The 18,798-nt window shown below is 51.0% G+C and overlaps 1 protein-coding gene across 10 annotated transcripts in view; it reads right to left on the bottom strand.

Moving 5' to 3' along the window:
- Positions 1 to 18,798, bottom strand: part of ESYT3 (extended synaptotagmin 3) — a 56,788-nt gene that overhangs the window by 6,379 nt on the left and 31,611 nt on the right. For 4 of the 10 annotated variants that reach the window (XM_082461196.1, XM_082461195.1, XM_082461200.1 and 1 more), the window contains exons 5-20: positions 17,929 to 17,995; positions 17,227 to 17,316; positions 16,689 to 16,744; positions 15,144 to 15,264; positions 13,058 to 13,228; positions 12,305 to 12,387; positions 10,470 to 10,518; positions 10,135 to 10,224; positions 9,630 to 9,692; positions 9,464 to 9,526; positions 8,843 to 8,911; positions 8,208 to 8,294; positions 7,348 to 7,497; positions 5,060 to 5,556; positions 4,266 to 4,364; positions 3,609 to 3,740 (exon numbers count right to left, since the gene is read on the bottom strand). In XM_082461196.1, coding sequence (XP_082317322.1) covers positions 3,609 to 3,740; positions 4,266 to 4,364; positions 5,060 to 5,556; positions 7,348 to 7,497; positions 8,208 to 8,294; positions 8,843 to 8,911; positions 9,464 to 9,526; positions 9,630 to 9,692; positions 10,135 to 10,224; positions 10,470 to 10,518; positions 12,305 to 12,387; positions 13,058 to 13,228; positions 15,144 to 15,264; positions 16,689 to 16,744; positions 17,227 to 17,316; positions 17,929 to 17,995 — 1,887 coding nt within the window. Of the gene's footprint in view, positions 1 to 297; positions 3,050 to 3,608; positions 3,741 to 4,265; positions 4,365 to 5,059; positions 5,557 to 7,347; positions 7,498 to 8,207; positions 8,295 to 8,842; positions 8,912 to 9,463; positions 9,527 to 9,629; positions 9,693 to 10,134; positions 10,225 to 10,469; positions 10,519 to 12,304; positions 12,388 to 13,057; positions 13,229 to 15,143; positions 15,265 to 16,688; positions 16,745 to 17,226; positions 17,317 to 17,928; positions 17,996 to 18,798 lie in introns of those variants that run through there. The other 6 variants (XM_082461201.1, XM_082461197.1, XM_082461199.1 and 3 more) reach the window with 6 other exon arrangements.

The following is an 18,798-nucleotide window of genomic DNA, read 5'->3' as shown; positions in this document are numbered from 1 at the left end:
GTTCCATCTGTTTGTGTTGTCTTCGATTTGTTTCATCAGCGTCTTATAGTTTTCAGAGTACAGGTCTCTTACCTCCTTAGTTAGATTTACTCCTAGATATTTTATTCTTTTTGATGCAATTGTAAATGGATTTTCTTAATTTCTCTGATAGTTTGTTGTCAGCGTATAGAAATGCAACAGATTTCTGTATATTAATTTTGTATCCTGCAATGTTACTGAATTCATTTATTAGTTCTAATAGGCTTTTGGTGACATCTTCAGGATTTTCTTTATAAAGCATCACGTCATCTTTAAACAGTGACAGTTTTACTTCTCCCTTTGGATTCCTTTTTTTTATTTTTTTCCTTGTCTGATTGCTGTGGCTAGGACTTCCAATAATATGTTTAAACCTGGTAAGAGTGGGCATCCTTGTCTGAGGGTAGTGCTTGTCTTGTAAAATGAGTTTTGCAAGTGTTTCCTTTTCTGTATTTTGGAAGAGTTTGGGGATGACTGGTGTTAATTCTTCTTTGAATATTTGGTAGAATTCACTAGTGAAGCTGTGTGGTCCTGGACCTGTTTGTTGGGAGATTTTTGATTACTGATTCAAACTTCTTACTGGTAATCAGTCTGTTCAGATTTTCTGTTTCTTCATTATTCAGTCTTGGTAGGTTGTATCTTTCTAGGAATTTATCCTTTTCTTCTAGGTTATCTAATTTATTGGCGTATAACTATTCATAGTAGTCTCTTATCCTTTGTATTTCTGTGGTATCGATTTTTACAGTTCCTCTTTTCTCTTTTATATCCTCTTTTTTTCTTGGTGAGTCTAGCTAAAGGTTTATCAATTTTGTTTATCTTTTCAAAGAACCAGCTCTAAGTTTCACTGATTTTTTTTTTCTATTGTCTTTTTAGTCTCTATTTCCACTCTATTTGAACTTTATTTCCTTCCTTCTGCTGACTTTGGACTTTATTCTTCTTTTTCTTATTCCTTGAGGCGTAAAGTTAGGTTGTTTATTTGAGATTTTTCTTATTTCTTACTTATTTTTCTTGTTTATGATATATGCATTTATTGCTATGAAATTCCTTCTTAGAACTGCTTTTGCTGCATCCCATAAATTTTATGTTACATTTCCATTTTCTTTGTCTGAAGGTATTTTTTGATTTCTTGATATAATTTCAATCTTCTTAAATGTATTAAGACTTGTGGCAGCCTAGTATATGATCTATCCTGGAGAATGTTCTATATGCACTTGAGAAGAATGTGTATTCTGCTGCTTTTGGATGGACTGTTCTTTGTATATGTTAAGTTCATCTGGTATAACATGTCATATACAGCTTATGTTTCCTTATTGAATTTGTCTGGATGATCTATCCTTTGATGAAAGTAGGGTATTAAAGTACCCTACTATTATTATTTTATTGCTATCTATGTCTCCCTTTAGGTCTGTGAATATTTGCTTTATGTATTTAGGTGCTCTTAGGTTGGGTACATAAATATTTACAAATACTATATCCTCTTGTTGGATTGACCCCTTTATCATTATGTAATGCCCTTGTCTTTTATTACAGTCTTTGTTTTAAAGTCTGTTTTGTCTAATATAAGTATAGCAACACCTTGGCTTTCTTTCAGTTTTTATTTGCATGGAATATCTTTTTCCATCCTTCACTTTCTGTCTGTGTGCATCTTTAGATCTGAAGTGAGTCTCTTGTAGGCAGCATATAGATGGGTCTTGTTTTTTTTTTAATCCACTTAGCCACTCTCTTTTGATTGGAGAATTTAGTCCATTTCCATTTAAAGTAATTATTGATAGGTATGTACTTATTGCTATTTTATTAATTTTTTACTGGCTGTTTTGTAGATCCTCTATTCCTTTTTTCTTCTCTTGCTCTCTTCCTTTGTGGTTTGATGACTTTAGTGGTATGCTTAGATTCCTTTTTCTTTACCATTTGTGTACCTACTATAGGTTTTTGCTTTGTGCTTACCATTAGGCTTACATATGACAACTTACAACAGTCTATTTTAAGTTGATAACTTAAGTGTGAATGCATTTTAGGGGCTTCCCTGGTGGCGCAGTGGTTAAGAATCCACCTGCCAATGCAGGGGACACAGGTTTGAGCCCTGGTCCAGGAAGATCCCACATGCTGCAGAGCAACTAAGCCCATGCGCCACAACTACTAAACCCACGCACCTAGAGCCTGTGCTCCACAACAAGAGAAGCTTAAAGAAATCACTCGTAAGCTGGTTTAGTGATGGTGAACTCCTTTAGCTTTTGCTTGTCTGGAAAGCTCTCCTTCAATTCTGAATGATAACTTTCCCTGGTAGAGTATTTTTGGTTGGAAGTGTTTTCCTTTCAGCACTTTGAATATTGTGCCACTCCATTCTGGCCTGCAAAGTTTCTGCTGATAGTCTTATAGGGGGGCTCCCTGTAATGTAACTACTTGTTTTTCTCTTGCTGTTTTTAAGATTCTCTCCTTGTCTTTAACTTTAGAGATTTTAATTATAATGTATATGGTATGAGTCATGTACTCAACAAGAGACCTCTGAACTCCTTACTTTTAGGTTTACATTTAAGATGGAGGTTGCCAAGTCTGCCTCGTAGATAATCCAGGCATATCTTGCTGTTACAATTTTGAGAGAGAATTACTAACAGATTAGGTTTGTCACAAAAGTCAACCTCCTGTGTTCCCACATAGCAATTTTGACATCCTTTTATAATTGTGTCAGAGCTCTCTGAAGGCAACATCTTTCACCTGTGTGGCTGTAGAATATAGGATGGTGCCTGGTATGTAGAGTGTTCAATAAATACTGAATGAATGTATTCTCTCTCTCCCACACTCTTTCATGATATCGATGAACTCAGAATGTAGCTTTTGAAGGAATATATTAGTCATTAGACATGGCCCAAAATGGACTCAGTACAACTCTTTTCAAAATGAGTAGTTATTGACCAAGATAAGAGGAAACCAACATTATTAGATGTATCTTCCTAGGCTGGCTAGCAATGTCTTCTCTTAGGATCCCACAGCAAAAAGAAGCAATGATGAGATTCTGACTTCCATACCTTGTGATCAACTTGAAATCAAGAATTAGAATATTACGGTTAAGACTTGCCACCACAGAGCCATCACAAGCAAGAAATGTGATTAGACTCTGTCTACTGGTTTGTCCCCAAGGACATGGGTGGACACGCAAAGGGAGGGTATGTGTTCTACCTGCCACCTGTGCTTTGTTGCGGGTGGGAAGACAGGCCAAAGAGCTGGGAGCTTTGGAGGAAATTTTAGGTCCTTAGGTTCAAGGTATGTTTACTTTTGATTGAAAGAAAACATATTTGACCAGATTCAAATCCTTTTACTGCCAAAGAGGCTTCATTTAAAGAGAAAGAGTATGGAACATTTCATAATCAGGAGCACTTTAGTACCTATGGACAAGAAAAGTGGGTAGCTGTTTTGCTAAACTTCCCTGGCAGTCCTTTTCTCTCACTAAAGTATAGAAGCTTTATGAAAGCATAGACTGTGTAGTCCTGTTCAACCCCAGCCCTTCCCAGCATCTGGCAGCTGCCAGGTACACGGGAGGTGCTCAGCAAATACTCGAGCGGCTGAGGCACTCTAGGCAGGCCACCTGGGCCACTTACGTCTCATCAAACAGGGGATCCAGGGTCTTCCGCTTCACTGAGGTCTTCTTACGACTCGCCCACCTCCTTTCTGGCAACAAGTAGACACGGACGTAGGGATCAGCTCCACTGCTGGAACAGGGCATCAGGTTTCTGATTTGGTTTCAAAGACATTAAAGAAAAAAGACCCCTGGTTTTGAAATACTGAAAATACTCATTTAGAGAAAGCTGTACTATCCATACAGCTTTAGATGGCCTTGAGGATAAAAATGCCCTGCAGTCTAGACCAAAAAAAGCAAAAGTCTGCAGAATTCGGAGGACATCAGATGCATGGTTTTGTAAACATGCATTTTGTAAAGTTGGGTGTAGAGCCAAGTACCATTCCATCTGAAGGAAGTTGAAGATTCTCACTTGAGAAAATGTCCTGGCTCCAAACCACCCCAGACAATTTTGCAGTGGTTGTGTCTGAGCAAAGCCCTTGGCTCTGGAGCCCATCAGCACCATTGAGGATCTGTTACAGCATGCACAGCATGCAGGCCTTCAAACCTCATTCCTTCCAAATGTCTACCTTGTCTACCTTGGGGCTGCCTGCCCCTGCCACTGCTCCAAGTGCCCCCACTCTGATTTTGGTCACCTGATGCTCTCAAATAACCTTTCCTGGCCCTAGCATCCCTTTACCTGCAGCCGTTGATTAGCACGCTGAGACAGTGCTGCAGACACACATAGCGCACCGTGAGCTGGATCTCACCCAGCCCCTGATGCCTGAGATCCTCGTCTCTGTAAAGAAAGGCCTTGTCATTTCTCTTGCCATTACAAGTGCTGGCCTCTCCCCGCACCCCCAAGAAGCATGTAAGTTAATAAAATAATTCTCAGTAAGGTTCCTTTTAGTTGGAAGTCAGTTCTATCCAGCATTCATGTAAAATTATCCTACTTCACAGTAGGAAAAGCATGGCACAGTAGGAAGAACCCTGGAGAGCAGCATCTGCTTTTATACTATGATTTCTTGTGGAACCTTGGGTGAGTTATTCGACCTTTATGATAGTAAGTTCTATCTTGTAGGGTTATTGTGAAGATCAAATTAAATAACATGCTAAGCCCGGAGTCAACATTTAATAAATGTAAGCCACTGATTATATAATTCCACATTCTAAGCTTTCCATACCATCCCAGTATAAATAACTCTTTAGAATTCAGTGTATGTTTCTGCTGTAAGGAACCTTAACAACTGAAGTCCAACATCTATTTTATAGTTGGTGTGTAGCTAGAGCCACATGAGACTTTTTGGCATGTGCACACGTGCTTTCTCTCTCCCCAGCCTGTGTTCTTTCTATCTCACCATGCTGCCTCTCATGAAGCCGTTTTGTGAAAAACCAGAACTTGCACAGAAAAGTAAGTTCATATCTACTTTTCCATCCAGGGAGGTATTTTTCATGCAGGTCATTTTAGAAAAGATTAAGCAGAGAGGTGCATACTCAGTGTTGAGGCTGACATCTGTCAGGTCAAAGCAGGAAGAGGCCAGGGAGTTGAGCGAGGACATGCTGGAAGCCAGCCTCTTGGGTGGCCATGCGAATAGGGAGGCATGGCATTTCATGGGTCTGGGTGACTTGACGGGCCCCAGACAGTGGGGGCCTGGGACAGCCAGGAAGATGGTGGACACACTCTTCTTCTCCCCCATGGGTGCACAGAACCCTCTGGCTCTGTCCTTGCCTTTGGGCTCTGGGCCCATCTCTTGAAGTGTGGGCTTGGTGGCAGCAATGGTGGCACTGGTGGTGGCTGTGGTGCTTTTGGAGGCTTGCTTGATATCAGAAGCAGGGTCTGGAGGGCATGGCAAATCTGCAGGGCCCTCTCCCTGCGGTGGGGCTCTGGGGCCCTGGTTGGTGGCAGCCTTCTTAATGAGCAGAGGGCCTTTCTTTAGGGCTTCAGGTCCTGTGTATGGGCTTCCCAGCTCTCGTTCTTCCAAGTGCAGGAACTGTAAGCAGATGACAGGGTGGTTTATGGGCTGGGCACACCACTACCACTCTCTCCCCCTCTGCTCTCACCTTAACCTCTGGGAAGTGGTTCCTTCTCTTTTCTGGAAGGAACAGTTTTCTCAAAACTCAGTTCCTTCCTGACTCCCCAAATCCAATGGATTTTTACCCCCAGACTGTATCTTTTTACCCCTAGACCATATCTTCCTTAACCTCTCTGCCCCTGGCTCACTCTGACCAGACCTTCTGTCTTTTCCCTTCCTCCTGCCTCACCAGTCTTCATGAAGACTTGGTTCTGATCCCCTTTTCTCTATCCACTGGTACTGGATGCTGGAGACCTGGCCAATTCTCACAGCATGCACTTCCCCTCGGCACAGAGGACTCCCAGATCTACACCTCCAGTCTTGCCCTCACCTTAACCTTCATATAGATCACCAGCTGCCTTCTGGATATGGTCATTTCTAGCTGTCACCTTATTTACCATTGCTTTCCCTAAAATGTGTTTCCTATCCAGACACACCCCTGCGCTCGTAGCACCAGAGTTTCAAACCTCAGCCATTGTGTCTCTCCTTCCCCTTTTCCCATCAGTCATTAAGACTCTTCCTAGGAACTTCCATTTCCAGCAATAAGGCGATGAAAATATTCTGAAAAACCCCTTGTTAGGAATGCTCAATAAAAATGAAACAAACATACTTTTAAATGCATAGCCAAATTCACAAGAAAGTAAGGAAAATCCTTAGGTTAAAAAAAAAGAGAGAGAGAGAAAACTGAAAAATAAAGGTTAACTTTCCCGGGGTCATTTATCAACCATGGACTCCAAGGGGTTTGGAGAAGAGACCTAGGGTCAGAGTAGGACCCATGAAGGTGGGATATCTTTAGTGAAAAAGTAGTCTAGGATAAATAAACATTTCACCCACCAGCAAAGATTGATGACAAGAGTATATCTATCTCAGCCTGTACTCTGGTTGGGGGAAATAGTCTTTCATGAGAATCTGGCACCTTATAGCCTGTCTCCTATAAATTTTGGGTTCATATTTATACCACCCATGGGGTTTTGAAACCGAAAGTTTGAAAATTAACATAAAAGTGGACTCAGGTGTGTAATGTTCCTGAGGTGCTTGGTTGCAGCCAAAGCAGAACTTCCTTGGACGTGAACAACCTCAATCCAGGTCACAAAGGTAACACTGAACATATGTCTGCAACCCAAGTTACCAAACGTAGAAATGAATCACCATGAAAAAGCATCAGCAGACATAACAGACATCAAAATTTAACTACCAAGATCTTCAGATAATAGAATTAACATACATTTTAAGTATTTTCAAATGATTAAAGATGGGATAGAATCATGAGAAGATAATAAAACACAAAAAAGAAAAGACATTGTAGATATGGAAAAGATAAAGTGAAAGATGAAGAATAGCCTTTGAAACAAAAACTGGGAACAGGTTAAACAGCAGGTTAGGCATAGCCAAAGAAAGAATTAGTGGTCTGGAAGACAGGTCTGAGGAAATTAGAATGTAGCACCCAGAGATAAAGAGATGGAAAATATGAAGGTGAGATCAGGTTAAGCCATGGAGATGATGATAAGGTCCAACATAATAGAAGGAATTGTAGAAGGAGGGATTAAAAGATTAGGAGAGGCAATATTTGAAGAGAAAATGGCTGACAATATTCTGAAATTGATAAAAAATATGAATCCATCTCCTAGCTTCTTCCCAACACAGTGCAGATACTTAGTGCTGGGGCAGACCACCCCCTGCCAACCCGGGGGGAAAAGGGGAGAGGTTTACCCGAAGCACCAGCCTCATGGAGATAAGGCTGTCCAGGCCTGAGTGGTCCAGCTGGAAGCGCTGCTCGAGGGTAAGGTCTGCACAGGGGAGAATCTGGCACAGGGGGAACTCCAGCACTCCTAGGGCACATTCTTGGTCATCATCAAGCACCTGGGCAGTGGGCCAGTCACAAAACAAGAGGATAACCAAGTCCCACCCTCACCAGCCTACTCTCTGGGCTCCAGCCAAGACTGAGTTCACTTCAGTAAGTATGTTCTGTGTTTCTTTTGGCCTCTGGTCCTGTTCTGAAAACTGGAAATGGGACCAGGCCTGGTCCCTGCCTTCAGTCAGGGCAAGAGAGTGACTCAGGGTAGAGGCAACTATGATCTGTATGAGGCAAGCCTGTCAAATGCCGGGGCCATCAGGGCTTTAGGGACTGATGAGCTGTGCTGCTCTATGATGGGACTTCCAGGCAGGGCTGAGGGTCCCCAAAGACCCCAGTTCTACTACTTGTTGGTCATGAGATCTTGGACAAGTCATCATTTGAGCCTCTATTTGCTCAGGTGTAAAGAAGATCTCTCTCTTCCACAGATCTTTTTTTAAAGAAGTACATCATCATTAATGTCCTGAGTAGATTCCAACCCAGGCCACGCTGGGTGCTAGGTAACAACTGGAGAGACTCTGGCAGGGAGCACCAAGGGACCTGAGGGTTTGTCCTTCCACAACCTCCTACCCAATGACCTTGGTCACCAGGCTCACGAATATGTGGGCCCTCAGTATCCTCTCCTGACTTTACTGCCGGGGGAGCCTGCTCAAGCCCCCTACCCCTCCTAGCTTAGATGCCTCTTAGCTCTGTTCCAAGAGCCCAACTTCAAGCAAACCTTCAGATGCAGCTGTTCAGTGGCCATGTTGTGCACAAAGAAGGAGAACACCTGGCTCCACACAGGGTCCTTGCTGTGGGGACAGGTCTGGGGACAGGAGAGGGAGAGATCACTGAAGGGTCAAGTTGGGCAGGGCAGGATACCAGCACCCTCTGCTCTCATTCTGGCCCCCTGGTGCCATTGGGAGCCTTCTCTGTGTCCGCCCAGGGATAGACCCAAGCACACTACAGCTCGTGGGAGGCACTAGGGCAGGGCAGTCAGGCTCAAAGGCAAGGAGAGTTTGCCAGGAAATCTCACAGGGGCTGAAATCCTACCAGCATTAGAGCTCACTTCCAGGGGGACTTTTGCTGCTGGGGGTGGGGGAAAGGACATAGGCGTAGAGCCGTGCCTAAGCTTGAACTCTAGTTCTTCTGCTTTCTAGCCCTTAGGTGAGTCCCTGATCTCTGCCTCCAGATTCTTGAACTGTGAAACTATCTTGTGAGGTTATTTTGAAGACAGAGTAATATAAAGTGCCTATCGTGTGCCGGCACCTACTAGGCGTGCAGTGTAAGCGAATTCCCTTTTGCTTCTCTCCCTGAAGTGTTGGGGCACCTGCCCATTTCCTTAGTCCTCGGCTACACGCCAAGCTGTCTTACCTTGCTCAGGTGTGTCTTCTTGCCTACAGATAGCTTGACATAGGAAGAAGGGTCTCTGCTGACTTTATTCTGTGAGGGGACAAATCCACAAAATGGAGGTGGCACCCACAGTGCCAACTTGAGACCCTGCCTCTCAACCCTCAGGAGCATTGGTGGGACCTGAGGCCACCCAACCACTTCCCTTTGAGAGAAGGCTCCCCTGGTGCTCGCAGGAGCCCCGGGCTACCATCACTGTGCCAGCACCTAGACAGGGTTGACCCCAGGGGGAGCTTCCGAGTTAAAGATGGGAGGCCTGGCTGGGCACAGGCCCTTGTTCCCTAGAGCTGTGGAGACAGGGTGCAGCTGAGTTCCGGCTCCCCCTTAGCTGTGTGACACAAGCACTTAGCTTTCCGGGTCCTATTTTTAAAACGGCAATAAAAATGGACACATGGCCACCATGGGGCTCAAGCATAGCAGATGTGGGGATGAGCTGCCTAGCCCGGTGCCCGGCTCACTGCAGACTCATTGAACGGCGGCACTCATTGGCCCCGGGCTGTGTGTGCACGGCGTCGCCCAGCAGACGTGGGGCTGTGGTTACTCTGGGGAAAAGGAGCTGTGACTTGCTTTCACACCCACACTTACCCTGGCAAATCTGGAGAGCTTTTTGGCTCGATATTCACCATTTAGGTAGTCAAAAGGGTTTCTCTGCAGCACGAGAAGAACAGGGTGAATGAGCAACATGTGGACATTTGAAAGTGACGGGCACAAGGCAGGGTGTGTGTGACACTCTGGCTGTGTCACCACTCACCGGCAGGTTGCAGGCGCTCTCCAAGAAGACCACGAGAATGGCAGTGGAAAAACTACCATGGTCCTACAAGCAGACACAGACCCTCACTAGGTGCCCCCAGCAGCAGGAGACACAGACTGGTTTAGGAGAAGCCTCTTCATGCCTGAAGAGCCAGCCCTTGCCCTCCAGACTGGCCAGACCTTCCCTCACAACCTAGCTCTTTGCTGAGGCTGAAAATACAACTGCAGCATGACAGACTCAAGTCAGAACCGGTGGACTTCCCTATGAACTGGGCTGACGGGCACTAACAGAGCGTTTAAGGATCCCATCCGCCCTGTGTGGAGATGAGGGCTGAGGGACGTGCTCCCCAGAAGGTGGGGCTGGCTGGAGGACTCTGTGGGCAAGATCTGTGGCTTCAGCTCGCTAGCTCCCTCCCTGCCTCCCCACACAGCTCTCACGTGGACCAGACCTGCCACAAGTTCCCCCCTCCACCCTTCTGCCAGGGAGCCCGACAGCCCGCGCTCACCTCCATCACAGCTTCCGGGTCTGTGATCAGTGAAAGCCACTCCAGCCTCAGGTGCAGCTGCCCGCTGCTTGTGTCCTTCAGGGCAAACCACTGCAGGGGGAGGGGGAGGGGGAGGAGGGCTTGGGGAAGGGCCAGTGGGACGCTACTGACTCTCTTCAGGCAGCTCAGTTCTGGGACCCAGCAGGGCCCTAATAGGGGCTTCAGGGAAGAGGTGAACCAGCCCAGACAGGGTAGGCTCTGGACTAGGAGAGGTGGTTATGGAAGGACAGAAGTACTACACTTCGGGATGGAAATGATGCTGTCCACAAGGAGGGGTTTGCAGGCACCAACTCTACCTCATCCACCACTCTGTTGGTCATGACGTCCCTGAGGCAGATCTGCAGGCTGGAATACACAGGGAGCGGAAAGTCAGCTCAGCCCAGAGGCAGGACAAGCAGCGGGCGTGGAGGCTCACCCTGAAATCTATTTTGAAATATCTGAGTGGGACCCTCAAGACAGAGGACCTTATTCATCCCAAGAATGAATGGGAGACCACTTTGAGCTCAAGCAAAGGAAGGACTGTCTAACCATCGGGGCTGCTCCCACTGGGCACGCTGCCCGGGCAGGCAGGCGGCTCTGATCCCAGAGGGGAATAAGCAGACACTGCTGGACACACTGGCTCTGGATTGCTCAGTGAGGGTGCTATTGGCATTTGGGCTGGGATGAGTCTTCACTGTGCAGAACTGCCCATGCATTGCAGGAATTTAGCCTCCCTGTCCTGTGTCCTCTAAATGCCAGTGGCACCACCTCCCACAGTCATTGTAGTAACCCGAAATGCCCCTCCATTTCCAAAACTGGCCCAGATGCCCTCCGGGGCTACGTATAGTTGGCATGTGTGTGAGAGGCGGTAACACATTCACGGCGTGCCTTCCGCCTCGCCCGACCCAAGCCCAACTGGAGGGTCCTGAGAGCCAGAGGGGAAATTAATTCCATGTATCTGTTAGAAATGTGCTTGAGCTCAAAACACACTTGAAATCAGTTACCTAAAACACGAACCACAAGACACACTTCTAATCTGCAACATTACAAAAATCACAACTCCTTTCTCACAACTCCTTTCATTAAGAGGAAAAATTAAAAATGATAAGTAACGTGGTGAGCTATTTCTCAGGTGGTCAGATTGTTCCCCTCCCATTTTGTTTTGTTTCTATTTTTTAAAATCACCTGTTCACGGAAACAAGCTAAAAAATTTAGGAGTAAGAAGATTTGGGTAAAACTCTCTTTTCTGCTGCCTCCTAACCCCGGCCTCTAAGATGAGCAGCGGTGTGGCGTCCACACAAGCACTTGCGAACACACATACATGTCCATCCTCCCTGGAAAGATGTATCAACTGCTCAGGTCACTCCCAACTGCTTCCCTTACTTCCCTAGATAGAAATGAATATCCTCGAGGTCAACATACACAGATCCTACTCATCATTTTTAAAAGCTGCGGGATATTCTGTAGTTTGGCAGTGACAAATTTGTTGAAACACTCAGGCAATGTCCTCTGACCCTGGACATTCACGTTTCCAGCTTTTTTGGTTTGTCACCACAGATCGGCCTGCAGTAAACATTTCAGGTATAATGCCTTTATAGGAGATTCCTGGAATTGGGATGGCTGGACCAAAACACATGTACATTTAGAGTTTTGATAGGCAGCCCCCACGCCGGTCATTTCAATCCTCTCACAGCCCTGAGGCTCTGTGTTCCTATGAACTGGAAGGAGAGAGAGGTGCCTTGACCTGCAGGCCACAACGGCTGATGAAGCAGACCTCAAGCATGACCCCAGGGGAGCCAAGTTCCAGCTCAGAGTGAGCAGACGGTTCCTGGGTACCGGGGGCCTGGCCATCCATGCCAGCCTTGGCCCTGCCCACTGCTCCAAACGGGGACTCGGGGTGCATTATGAGGAGCACAGAAAGCAGAGCCCACGGTACACAAACGTCGGGGCCCTCCCTGTACCCCAGAGGGCTGGGGCTCAGGGCTGGGCACTCGGGAGGCATCTGGGGGGAGGTTTGTGGCAGCGGTGCGAAATGATGGGACTGGTTGCCTGGTACAGTCACCACGTGAGAGTGCAGCGAGGGTTGCAGGGCCCTGGGCGGTGGAAGCAGGGGTACCTGCGCCCCCAGGCCCAGCTCGGCCCTCCTCCTCACCTGCCCAAGAAGTCATCCTTGTCAGGATCCTCGTCGTACAGGTCCACCTCCAGGTCCTGCCCAGGGACTTCATACACTGTGAACTGGAAGGAGAGAGAGGTGCCTTGACCTGCAGGCCACAACGGCTGATGAAGCAGACCTCAAGCATGACCCCAGGGGAGCCAAGTTCCAGCTCTGCCGCCTGCCAGCTCGGAGCCCCGGGCAGGTTCCTGCCCTTCTCAGTGCCTGGAGAGCCCCACCTGTAAGAAGGGAGTGACGCCCTCTCCTGCGGGGTGCGGAGGATTTGCGGCAGCTTGTGCAAGCCTGTGGGCAGGGTGGGCGCTCGGGGACGCTGGCTGCTGTGTTTTCTGCAACACTCAAACAGCCTGTGGGCCTGCCCTTCACACGATAAGGATTGTGGTTGAACTTAAGGCAGAACTTCAGGCTCCCGGTGTCTGGCTCTGGGAGGGGAGGCTGAGAGGACTGGGGCAGAACTGCCCCTGAGCTTCTTTGATTTGATTTGAAAACTTCCAACAAAGCCGGCTCTGGTTGGGAAGGGACGTAGGAATCTGTCTAGAGGCTGGCCCTCCATCAGGGGCCAGAGCGGCCCACCTCTGGAAGCCTGTCCCCAAGGGCCACGCCTGTGGCCCAGTGTTGCCCGTGGGGCTGTGAGGACCATGAAGGCAGGGCCCTCCCTTGTTTGGGACAGAAGCACCCAGAGTGGAGCCCTGGAGGGCACGGAGAGCAGCCGGGAGCCGCTAAGGAGACCCTCACCTCAAACACCTCGTTCCAGGTGGGGTTCAGGTTCTTATGGATGGTCCTGCTCCGGAAATGCTGCAGGCCGACGCTCACCTTGGCGTAGGGGTCTGACTTGCCTTGGTGTCCTAGGAAGTTGTCCTTCTGGGCCAGCTTTTCTGCCTCCAGCAAGTGGACTCTGATGACTCCCTGGAAGATGCCCCAGCCCGGGCTTCACAGCTGTTTCTAAGGCCCTCAAAGCCCCCGACATCGGAGCCCCAGCCCCACCTTACCCTCCCCGTGTCTGGACAGGGAGACAGAAGCCAGAGACGACAGCCTCTTGGCCAGGGCCACGCAGCAAGGGACGGCAGGGCCCAGGGCTGTGTCCACTGCATCACGATGCCCGGGCACATCCCCGGCCCTCCCGCCCCTCCGTGCCTCCAGCCTGCCCCGTGAAGGGCCCGTTCCACTGCGGCCACTTCCTCGTCCTGTGCCAACTGCCACGCCACCCGAGCGGCTTTCCTCCTGCGTTCCAGCCCCTCTCTAGCCTACATGTAGACTGAGGCCCGGGGTCATTTCTTCCCACTACCCAGGTGTACACACCCCTGTGGCCGCTGCCTGCTGCTGGCAGTGGGTCCCTGGGCTCGTAAAGGCCCCAGCACTGAGTCACCCCACTCCCAACGCCCTAGGCTATGTCACAAGTCAGAACAGAGCACAAGAACCAGGAAAAACACAGTTCAGGGGGCCAGTAGGCCTCTGGCCTAGAACTATTTCTTTTAAATATCAGTAAATACCTATGCATTTGCCCTTTGACCCAGCAATCCCACGTCTAGAAATCTATCCTAAAGACATACTGGCAAACATATGAAAAGATATGGACAAGGCTCTTCATGACAGCGCTATTGGAAATAACAGAAGACCAGACACAGCTCAGCCGTCCATCAGTAGAGAACTGGTTGAATAGATGCGGTACATTCACGTGGTGGAGTACCACGTACCACACTGTCCTGGGGTGACCCTCATGACATATGCATGATAACAGCAAGGTGAGGAGAGCGATGGCCTGCTGCCGCCCATCCAAGAAAGGGGGACCACGCGTGTAATCAGATGCGTACCCACAGCCATCACACGTGTATGTGCTCATATCAGAAAACAATGAAAAATACTGGAGGAGGAGGGACTAGGTGGTAGAAGCTAGACTCCTTAAAGTACAATTTGTTTTTCACACTGGCCTTTAGAAGTGTGCAAATATTTTACATGATTGTAAAAGGAAGTTAAGGTAAAAATTAAACTCTAGAAACAGAAAATGGAAGGAAACAAATCAATGTAAATATTCACCGCCAGTTGTTGTCACAGACACACAGAGAGGAACTATTCCAAGTGAGTTTAAATTGTAGCCACTTGACAGTACATCTCTAGTGGGATATGCCCTAAGGACAGAACGTCTGCAGTAGCTATGAGGTAGGTGACGGTGCTGTACTGAGACTGCTAAACACGCAGTGTGGGGCAAGGGCCATGTGTCACCCCTGCGTGGCCTGATGCCTCACACCTGGCTCTGATGGTAAAAATAGGCACTCTCCCGTCTCCTGAGGCCCTGACTCCCAGCCCCACGGCCAGGGCACCTTCTGCGGGGAGGCCATGTGGCTGTCCTCCTGAGGGCAGCCCTGAGGGCCGGCCCCCTCCTCAGGGGCCTCCTGAGCTCCCAGGACGGTCGGGGGCAGTGGGGCTGGGCACTCAAGGAAGCCCCACGTCCTGGCTCCTCCCCAGAAGACGTAAGCGTTCTTCCTGCCACCAAAGGATGGAATGGGAGCCTCCTGTCCCTGAAGGGAGAATGGGGGGCTCCTGGAGCTTCCCGGGAGTGAGTGTGACTGCCCACAGTCCCCAACACAGGCCGCATGGGGGGACCAGGATCCAGGAAGGAACGCTCCCTGGGCTTTTTCCCTCCCAAGACGGGCGACTTTGGGCAAGTCATTCAGCCTTCCTGAGACTCAGCCTTCGCACCGTAAAATAGGATGCCAGGCCCTCACAGGGTGGAAATGAGCATCGCCATCTGAGGGTGCATCTCCCTGGCCCGTCTGTCCCTCAGCTCTGGGCCCAGTGCTCTGCGGCCAGTGCAGGTACTCACACAGGGCAGAGGGAAGCGCAGGTTGGTCAGGTCCAGCCCCTTCTTCACGGGCACAGTCACACGGTTGGGCAGCACCAGGTGGGCAGCGATGAGGTCCTCCAGCAGGCTGTCTGACATCTCACTGGGGACAGTGGGCACGCACAGCTGTGGAGGGTGGCACCACCTCCCCCAGGCCACCTGCCCGTCTGCCCATCCCTGGAGCTGGAACCAGGAGCAGAGCTTGGGGGCAGGTGGGCCCATCTTGGGACAGAGCAGCCCTGACCCCAGCCTGCCTGGATGGGGGGGTAAGGGGGAGGAGGTAGGGTGTACATTTTGACCGCCCCTGAGCCCCCCCACCCCAATCCTGCTTTGTTCTCTGAGGCATCACAGCATCATAGCCAAGAGTGAGGACATGGATCCTGGGTTAGAATCTTGGCTCCGTCAACCACAAGCTGCGTGACCTTGGAAAGTTGCTGATCTCTCCAGACCTTAGTTTCCTCATCTCTAAAATGGGGATAATTATGCCTACTTCCTGGGGTTGTTATGAGGATGAGTTAATACGTGTAAAGTGCTGAGAACAGTGCTTAGTGCCCAGTAAATGCCAGGTATGTGTTCACTGTTGTAGCCCTTCTACTCTCTGATATCACCTTGAAATCCTCCTTCTTTATTGCCTGACTCTATCTCGCCAGTAGAGGGAGACAGGGGCAGTGACCAGAACAGGGCTGGCACGAAGTAGGTGCTCAGGAAATATCTTCTAACTGAAAGAATGCATGACTGGATTCTCTGCGCCCAGGGGGTGAAGATCAGTGGGAATGTCCCCAGTGAGGGAGTGAGTGGTCCTCCCCGCAGGTGGGGACAGCTGCTGGGCCTGGCGAGCCAGCCAGGGGCTACCCTGGATGGTCCACTGTCCCTCCCTCCTGGGAGGTGTGTCCACACGGGGCTGGAGCCCTTCTCTGCTTCTCTCAGGGGCCTGAGGCTCTGAGTGCAGCACCACACCGGCCCCAGGAAGGTGGGTTGCCCAGACCAGCTCCTTCTCACTGGCCTCTGCTGTGACAGCTGCCCCCTCCCATGCCAGTGTCTGTGTCTGGGCGGGAGCCACTTGGGCTTCTCACACACACTTGGGGAGAGAGTGGATGTGAACAAGGAGGACACTCGTGTGTATCCACACCCACTGTGCCAGCACTGCACATACCTGACTGTTCTCTCAGGGGCCTCAAGACAGAGGAACCAGGCTCCCCATTTACTGAGGAAGAGCCCAGAGAGGTGAAGTAACTTGTCCAAAGGCACACAGTGGCTGAGGGGGGGCCAGGAGCCTGGTCTGGCTGGCCTGGTTCCAGAGCCTGCGCTCGCCCCTCATTAGCCCACGCGGCCTCCTCTAGGACATCTCACCTGATGGCGTCACTCCAAACACACCAACGCTATCCCTCTGGAGGGGGCAGCTGCCCACCCCTCTCCTCGTGCAGAGAGGGAGAGGGAGGGCACAGCCACAGTGTGGCTCCCGTCACTGGCTGCACGGCCCGGAGGGCCCCACCTCGGTCTGGCCTGGCGGTTCGCACAGGCACTTACTTGATTCCTGGCGCATCCAGCAGGTTGGTCAGGCCTGTCCAGTTGATCTGCAGGTGCTGCAGGGGCAGAGGGAGGCCGTTAGGCTGGAAGGAACCAGAAGCCCAGGCTGAGAACCCTCTGCCAAGGGCCCCACCCCTGCCCCCACGGAGAATTCAGCCAACTGGGGGGGGGGGCGCCCTCTGCGGGGGGCGAGGCGGGTGAGGGCGCCTCCCAGTCCTGCTCGGGACCAGGGCTGTCAGGCAGGCTGCTTCCGCCGGGACCACAGGAGTGGCCCGAGGGCACGGCCACAGGCCAGCCTGGCATCCGAGAGCTCTGAGTTGCAGCCTCCTCTCTGTGACCTCAGCCACTTCTCCAGGCTGTTTCCTGGGCTCGGGGGAAGCAGAGTCGAGCACCTCAGGCCGCCTTAGGGAGCACATGACATGAGGGGTCCAGGTGGGCTTCAGCAGCGTCTGTTCTTGGGCTCAAACCCAGTGTCTGGACCCAGTGGGCGAGCGCCGGCCCACAGGGAGCGGCAAGCCCGCCTCGTCCTGGGACTCACCGGCTTTTGAAGGAAGAACATGGTCACAGCTCCCACGAAGGGCTTGTCCACCAGGAGGGGCTCCAGGATGACCCGCAGCGTGCCCTGCAGCTGGACAGCACAGAGGGCCGGGAGGGACCTCAGCCGCCCTTCTTCCCGCACCTGCTCTGCTCATTCATGCCCGAGCCATCCCCAGATGTCAGGGCCACCTGCCATCACAGCAGGGACCACACTCGGGGAAAAGAAGCCAGCGTGCAGCTGCCACCCCTTTGCCGGTTCCCAAGGGCCACAAGCTGGCCCCCACTGCCTTGCTGCCGGGGGGCTGTAGCCTTGACCATGGCCGGGACCCAGGAGTGCTTTCCAGCTCCAGCTCAGCTCCTCTACTCCTACCATAAAATAGCTCTATCTCCTCCATCCACCTCAGTTTCTCAGCACCGGCTCTGCATCGCTTCATAAAGAGAGCCTCTCACTTCCCAGGGCAGTCGAAGCCTCTCTGGCAGGGGGATTTGATGAACAGAGGCAGGCGTGGGGCTGTCCTGAGCAGCGGGGTGGTGAAGCCCAGCCACCACTTCCTGGCCCTGTGATCTCGGGCCTGGAGTCCCTTGATTGGTACCAGCCTCTGTGCTTGGTGTCAACACCCCCGCTGCAGCCTCCTCCAGCTGGGAGCCCACTTCCCCTGCCCTGACCCCCAACCTGGAGGCAGTCACGCCGGGCTCCACCCACCTGGATCCCGTTCACACCAGCCTGTATCTTCTGCAGCTCCACGCTGATCTCACAGTCCCCGATGTAGCTGAAAGTGGGGAGGGAGAAGGAAGGCGGAGAGGAGGGGCAGGTCCACGACTCAAGAGAGGTTGGGAGACTCGCCCAGTGCAGTCCAGCTCAAGCCCAGATGGCCAAGCCCGAGCCCTGCATCACCTGGATGTGGACTCCCTGACAGCCTCGGCTTTTCTCAGCTCTGCGCAGACACTGCCCAGACCCCCCAAGGCAGCCCCCGGGGTCCCCGCACCCAGGGGTCCCACGTGCATCCCCACCTCTGCCCACGAGGGCAGAGACCTCTGGGCACCACTTCACCCCACGACACCCCGCAGATGCGAAGGAGGGGGTCTGGGTGCACACACTGCTGTGCCTCTGCCCCATCTCTGCCCAGGCCTCTTCCCCAGGGACACAGAGCAGCCCCGCAGTCTCCATCCGCCATTCATGCGGGCTGTTGCTGGGGGTGGTGAGGTGGGTACAGTAACAAGTTCTCAGAAGCCTGAGTTCAGCTGGCAGCTCCTGCCAAGCGATGGGCACAGGAAGCCCAGAATGGGTGCCCTTGAAAGTAGAGAGCAGAGACCCCATCAAAAGACTGAAGGAGATGTGGAGGGAGAGGGTGGCCATCAAATATCTGCAGGGCACAGGCAGAGGAGCCAGACGTCACAGAAATGCTGAGTGTCCCCTGGAAGGGCAGTGGGAGCTCAGGGACCCCAGGGGCTCCCTGAGATGACTGGAAAGCTGGGTGCGTGAGCTAGATGAACTTGATGTGCCCCAACTATTCACACAAGGATCTTGTGGCAGAGCCTTGGGGCCGGGAGGGCCCAATTGCCATTAGCATCT

Source organism: Balaenoptera physalus (assembly GCF_965194825.1).
Source record: "Balaenoptera physalus genome assembly, chromosome: 4".
Classification (NCBI taxonomy): domain Eukaryota; kingdom Metazoa; phylum Chordata; class Mammalia; order Artiodactyla; family Balaenopteridae; genus Balaenoptera; species Balaenoptera physalus.
The sequence above is the reverse complement of the archived record's forward strand: the minus strand, read 5'-3'. Positions and strand labels throughout refer to the sequence as shown.